The sequence below is a fragment of the Mus caroli genome, chromosome X, assembly GCF_900094665.2.
Source record: "Mus caroli chromosome X, CAROLI_EIJ_v1.1, whole genome shotgun sequence".
Taxonomy (NCBI): Eukaryota; Metazoa; Chordata; class Mammalia; order Rodentia; family Muridae; genus Mus; species Mus caroli.
In genome coordinates, this window is record NC_034589.1 from 69,300,603 (window position 1) to 69,307,114 (window position 6,512).

The following is a 6,512-nucleotide window of genomic DNA, read 5'->3' on the forward strand; positions in this document are numbered from 1 at the left end:
TCTCTCTCTCTCTCTCTCTCTCTCTCTCTCTCTCTCTCTCTCACACACACACACACTGCCCAAGAACTTTCTCCTGTCTTTCTTTAATACTGTATCTTTTTCAAAGATCCATGCAGCTCCATTTCCAGAGACAAAAAGGGCACTGACTCTTAAACCCATCCAACAGCAACTCTTCTTCATTAAGCACTTTGTATGTGGTCAAAACTGGGGTCCACCTCCTCACCATTGCCTACTTTAAACTTCCATAGAGAAGTGGCCTGTGAACTTCACTAAAGTGTCATCAGGTCAACCTAGAACTGAGCAAAGTACTTGCTATCACTATCATTTAAGACAACCTGTGGGTTACAACCCCTCTGGCAAACCTTGTCTCCAAAAAGATTTACATTATGACTCATAGGAGTAGCAAAAATTACCATTATAAAGTAGCAACAAAAATATTTTATGATTGGGAATCACCACAACAAGGGTCACAGCATTAGGAAGGTTGAGAAGCACTGATTTAAGAGATCAGGCATCCTACACACCTTTTCTACGCGTACCCCTTCTTCTAGATCTCTCCAATAAAGGGCAGCATACCTAGATCCACATGACTTTGTGTAGAATATAATGGTCATGGTCACTCTTCTTGGCAACCTTTCTCTGATCCAGATCCTTAATAAGCCTCCATCAATTCCCATAGTTTGCCTCTAGGCCAGCAGTTCAGAACCTCTGGGGTCGATATCCCTTTGGATCTCACATATCAGATATCCTCCATAACAAATATTTATATTTTAATTTGTAGCAATATTGAAATTACATTTATGAAGTACAACACAATAATTTTATGGGTGGGGGGGTCACCACAACATGAGGAACTGTATTAAAGGATTGCAACATTAAGGAGGTTGAGAAATAGTGCTCTAGGCTTTGTACACTTGTCTAGGTCTCTAAGGTCACACCAAGCTTAGAGACTATTCTACTCAGCCAAAGAAGACCTCTCCCCGCCAGAACTCCTCAGGGCCCAAGGTGAATGGAACAGTGAGTGTGGCAGGTACAAGGTGTACAGATCTACATGCATCACAGGGCAGGCAGGCAGGCAGGCAGGCAGGCAGGCAGGCAGGCAGGCACCCTCTGATTGTGTGCATTGGCATACCCTGGACCTTTGGAAAGCTGCTTGATCCTGTAGTGCTGGTGGCCACTTGGCCCAGTGCTACTTGGCCCATTTCCTCATGGATGGAACTAGGCAGTAGAGAAGACGTGGGAATGGGCCTGTGCAGGTGGGCCAGGAATGGGCCAGGGTCATGGAGACTGGGAAGACCAAAAGAGATGGGTAGGGAGTGCCAGGGGTCTGTGGGTGTCTATGTTAGGTGATGAGAGCCCTGTCTGACAGCATACAAAGAGCTCACAGCAGCGTTAGGCACTCTGGAAGGGTTCGCTCTCAGGATTGCTTTACACTGCTGTGGATCACACTGTGGCTGAGTACCCTAGGTACTGGAACACCGGGGGAATGAAATCAGGAATGAAGCCAGTAACAAAAGTATGTGAGATCTCGCAGGTTGGGAAATCTCACAAGCCGGTTTTGGTCAAATCACTTGCCTCATCCCTAGTAAGTTGCGCTCTAAAGCATCCTCTAGTGATGTCAGCTAGCTCCACCCCTCGGCGGCCTAGCTCTCAAAGGAAGTCTCAACCGCTGCCCCACAAGTTCTGAAGGACCCGCCTTCTCCCTGTTCGAGCCAATCTCTCACAAGCGTTACGTTTCTGTTTGCCAGCCCAGCCCGTTCCCTCGGCTAGACCGGTCTGCACCGGCCCTTCTGGCTAGTTTGGGCCTGCCCTGAGGAGCGCGCGCAACCTGCGTAGCCGCGGCTGTGACGCAAACGTGACGGCGGCGTGACGCGCCCACAGCCGCTCTTGAGGCTCTGGCGCTTCTTCTTCTAGGCTCGGAGCTGTTGGTTTCTTGGGCCCTGTCTGTAGGCCCCGGCCGCCCCTGGCGTTCAACACCGCTTCCAGGTGCCGGCCTTGTCTGCCATGGACGACTATGCGGTTTTGTCCGATACTGAGCTGGCCGCAGTGCTACGCCAGTACAACATCCCTCATGGGCCTATTGTGGGTATGCTGCACCCGGTGGCACTCAGAACCTCTCTTGTCCACTGCTTTCCCGCGCTCCTCCCTGAGCGTTCTCTCCACCTCTCCCTCCCCTCAAGTCCCCTCCCCGTGTTCCCTTGTGCTCTTGGGGTGCTCAGCTCGCGCCCTCTGACCGCTTCGCACCCTGTGTCTGGGCAGGCTCCACTCGCAAGCTCTACGAAAAGAAAATCTTCGAGTACGAGACCCAGAGAAGGAGACTCTTACCCCCCAACTCGTCATCGTCTTCATTCTCCTATCAGTTCTCAGGTGAGCCCTTAACTGCAGAGCCCCAAAGAGCAGCTTGGGGCACACGTCTTAGGGAGGGAGGGTGTGGCTGAAGCTACTGAGGGAGTAGGGGGAAGCCTGGAGATCGAATGGTCCTGTACCTCCTCCTTCACATGCAGACTTGGATTCAGCCTCCGTGGACTCAGACATGTATGATCTGCCCAAAAAAGAAGATGCCTTACTTTACCAGAGCAAGGGTAAGACAGGTATAGGGTGGGCACTGATGTCTTTATCCCATGCTTCCGGGATTTGGGCACAGGGAAACCCCAGACCTCACCTCCTTGTACCAGTTCTCCGTGGCTCCAGAGGGGAGAAACTGACACAGCACACACAGGCTGGGGAGGGAGAAGATGAGGCCAGTTAAGGGGCACCACTTTTTCCTCTACCACTGTTTTCCTCCCCAAGACTATAATGATGACTACTATGAGGAGAGTTATTTGACCACCAAGACATACGGGGAGCCTGAGTCTGTGGGCATGTCCAAGAGCTTCCGCCAGCCGGGGACCTCACTTGTAGATGCTGATACCTTCAATCACCAGGTGAGTTGGCTGGTAGGTATACCTGGGGTACAGCCTTGGGGAATCCTAGGTTTGGATAGGTGCAGAGAGTGGATCTTTGGCTTTCAAATATGGTTAGGGTCAGCATACAGCTGTCAGGTTAACAGTTCTATGTTGGAACCTTCCAAACCATTAGATTTGGGGATGCTCAGCAGCAGCAGAGTATTTACCTATGGTTTCGTCTCCAGCAGCACATAACAAATGTTTGGGGGTTTTGGCTTTTTTAAAAGATTTAATTACTTGAATTATACATATGTGTGGCCAATTTTTGTTAGTTTGTGGGTATCCCCCCATTTCACCCCCAGTCATGAAAAATTCCCAGAATTCCAAATATCACACAATTGTAGAAACTATCTGAAACTCACAGAAACATACCTTTGCTAAAAGCATGAGGCAACTCATAGTTAGCTGCTGTGAAGCAGCCCCATATCCCACACCTAAGATTAAAACAAAAACATATTCTTACAATATTTCTGTGTTTCTTAAAGAAGCCAAAATTCCAGAATTCTCACATACATGTCTGTGGGTAGTATGCATGAGTGCTGGCACCAACGGAGGTGAGAATTGTCATATTCCTCCTAGAGCTAGAGCTATGGGTAGTTGTAAACTGCCTGATGTGTGTGCTGGAAATTGACCTCGGGTACCTAGGAAGAATAATATGTGCTCTTAACCAGTGAACCACCTCTTCAGCCCACAAACTTTTTTGATCAGAGAATATGTAACAGCTCCTGTTACATATTAATTACTCTAGTAATTAATCTACGATATAGATTTAAGCCTCCTGAGAATCCAGGGGAATAAAAGGATGCTGGAACAAAGTCAACAGGGTTAGTAACTGAGCAGCAAGGCCCCACAGATAAAGAGGCTCCACATACTCAGAATGGGGGGCAATTTTCTGGTCCCTACGATGTGATTAGAGCAGGCTAGCCAGAGACATTTAGGGAAAACCATTCTTCCCCATTTCTAATCCTAATTATCCTGCAGGTGCGTGATGACATTTTCTCTTCTTTAGAAGAGGAAGGCAAGGATAGGTGAGTAGTGAACATATGTAGGGACAGGGACAAATTCGAATCTCAGACTCTCCTGCCTACCTGTTGCCTTCTTTTGCCACAGGGAGCGCCTCATCTATGGCCAAGACAGTGCCTACCAGAGCATCGCACACTACCGCCCCATTTCCAATGTCTCCAGGAGCTCTCTGGGCTTATCATATTATCCTACATCCTCCACCTCTTCTGTGTCCTCCTCTTCATCTTCTCCCTCTTCATGGCTTACCCGACGTGCCATTCGGCCAGAAAAGCAGGCCCCTGCTGCTGCTCTGGGCCAGGATCGACAGGTCCCACTCTGGGGCCAGCTGTTACTTTTCCTGGTCTTTGCTGCCTTTCTGCTCTTTGTTTACTATTCCATACAAGCTGAAGAAGGCAACCCCTTCTGGATGGATCCCTAAGGGTATTGGTTTCAGAGCAGCTCTTACCAGGAGTTTTGGCTGATCGCCTTAGCGGTGTTTGCTGGGGGTGGGGTGGGTAGGGGCTTTTTTGTGTGTTCTAGTTGGGTGCAGGGCCTAGCCTAAGGCAATGCTTGTCTCCCACCTCATTTTGCCAAGGAAGCAGCAAATGTTGGCCTTCTACAGCCTAGTAGGCCTACCTGTACCTTCCTCTGGAGCCTCCTAGCCCTATTGCCTCTGACCCTTCGGGTACGGGGGTCTGGTGGGAGGACCTCACTTCATTAGAGGAAAACTTGGCGGTGGCAATGGTAGTTGTCATGCATGCCTGTTTGTTGTCACCTTTTCAGGGGGTATTAACAAAGACCACCCTGGCTTTGCTTTCATGGACACGATAATAAACATGTTTATTTTTACCTTGTTGATTCTTCCTACTGGAATAGGAGCTCGGCTGCCATGGCACAGGTGGTTGGTTTTAGGTCTCCAAACTCAGTGTGGCTTTTCCCTTTGGTTGTGCTTGGCCTTGGGGAAGGAAACAAATGCTACCCACAGATAAGTCTATGGTTTGGGCTTTATTTCTGGGCCTACTCCCTGAAGTACTTATAACCACCTAGAAAAATAACTACCGTGTAATCAAATTTGTGGGTAAGCCTATGGGAAATGTAGGCAAAACTGCATGTGACAACACATTCAGATACTTTAGTCAGGAGAGGCTAACACCAACATCTGAGGTTACAAGGATAGAAAAGAAATGAGGCATCATGCCAGAACATTGTTATTCAGCTCCTGGGATTGGTGGCATGGTGGTAGAATCAAAGACTACAGTGCACCCATGGGTATCCTAACTCTTTGCCTGTTTACTCTTGCTCAGTTTCCAGATTTTCTTTGGAGATAATCTTTTTGTACACTGTGTTAAAATGTTTCTGTCCTTCCTCATCTGCCTAAGGTACCTGCTGGTTTAATAAAGAGCTAAATGGCGAGACTTCCTGGGCAGAGAGAAGGACTCTGGGGAAGAATCAGAGGTTTGTCAGCCAGACATGGAGGGAGAAATAGGTGACTGGTACTGAGGAGCGGTTATGAGCCACGTGGCAGAATGTACATTAGTGTAGATGAGTTAAGTTATAAGAGCTAGTTGCAACAAGCCTAAGTTAAGGCCAAGCTTTCATATTAATGAAAGGTCTTTGCCATTGGGAGCTGGCACTGATGTGGGGTGCCAAATGTAACCAAGTTGTCTCTTCAGTGCCAGTTCCCAATAATGACAGAGACCTTTTATTATGAAAGCTTGGCCTTGGCTTGCTTGCTTCCAACTAGTTCTTAATTTTTTTTTAGATTTACTATTATTTTATGCATATGAATACACTGTCACTCTCTTCAAACACACTAGACAAGGGCATCAGATCCCATTACAGATGGTTGAGAGGCACCATGTGGTTGCTGGGAATTGAACTCAGGACCTCTGGAAGAGTAGTCAGTGTTCTTAATCACTGAGCCAACTTTCCAGCCCCTAGCTCTTAATTTAACCCATTTCTGCATGCTGCCACATAGCTCATTATCTATCTCTCCTTAGTCCCATAGGTTTCGAATCTCCCACCTCTGACTTTCCCAGAGTCTCCCTCTCTACCCAGAAGGCCTGCTTATCCTCTCAACAAGTCAGGAGGTGCCTTAGGCAGGTGAGGAAGGACATACACACCTTCACACAGGGAATTGTCGTCCCAACACTTGTCTATCCTGGATACATATTGCATAATATTAAAGTTTTGTATCCAGGCATGGTGCTACATACCTTTAATCCCTTAGAGGAGATTAAAGGTGTGTAGCACCATGCCTGGATACAAAACTTAGGAGGCAGAAACAGAAGGATATCTTTGAGTTTATACATATTGATATCTTTGAATTTGTACATATTGGAGTTCCAGGACAGTGTCTCAGAATGAAAATTTAAACCATTCAATTCTGGGCTACAGAGATAGTGACTCAGTGGTTAAGAGCAGTTGCTCTTTCAGAGGACCCAGGGTTACTTCCCAACATTCACATGCTGGTTCATAAACAGTCTGCAGCTCCGCTCTCAGGAGAGCTAATGCCCTCTTCTGACTTCCGTGTGTACTAGACATGCATGTTAGATATAAACATGA

The 6,512-nt window shown here is 47.6% G+C and overlaps 1 protein-coding gene across 1 annotated transcript; it reads left to right on the forward strand.

The window, feature by feature from the left end:
- The first annotated feature begins 1,744 nt into the window (after positions 1-1,744).
- Positions 1,745-4,796, forward strand: Emd (emerin). The gene is made up of 6 exons (XM_021153484.2): positions 1,745-2,086; positions 2,260-2,367; positions 2,505-2,582; positions 2,791-2,924; positions 3,927-3,973; positions 4,056-4,796. The coding sequence occupies exons 1-6, from the start codon at positions 2,005-2,007 to the stop codon at positions 4,384-4,386; spliced, it is 780 nt and encodes a 259-aa protein (XP_021009143.1). The 5' UTR covers positions 1,745-2,004; the 3' UTR covers positions 4,387-4,796.
- The last annotated feature ends 1,716 nt before the right edge of the window (positions 4,797-6,512 follow it).

Bases quoted from the DNA above. Each gene is read 5' to 3' on its own strand.
- Emd (XM_021153484.2), top strand. From the start codon at position 2,005: ATGGACGACTATGCGGTTTTGTCCGATACTGAGCTGGCCGCAGTGCTA. The intron at 2,925-3,926 runs GTGAGTTGGCTG...ATTATCCTGCAG, and splicing joins CTGATACCTTCAATCACCAG to GTGCGTGATGACATTTTCTC. The intron at 3,974-4,055 runs GTGAGTAGTGAA...CTTTTGCCACAG, and splicing joins GAAGAGGAAGGCAAGGATAG to GGAGCGCCTCATCTATGGCC.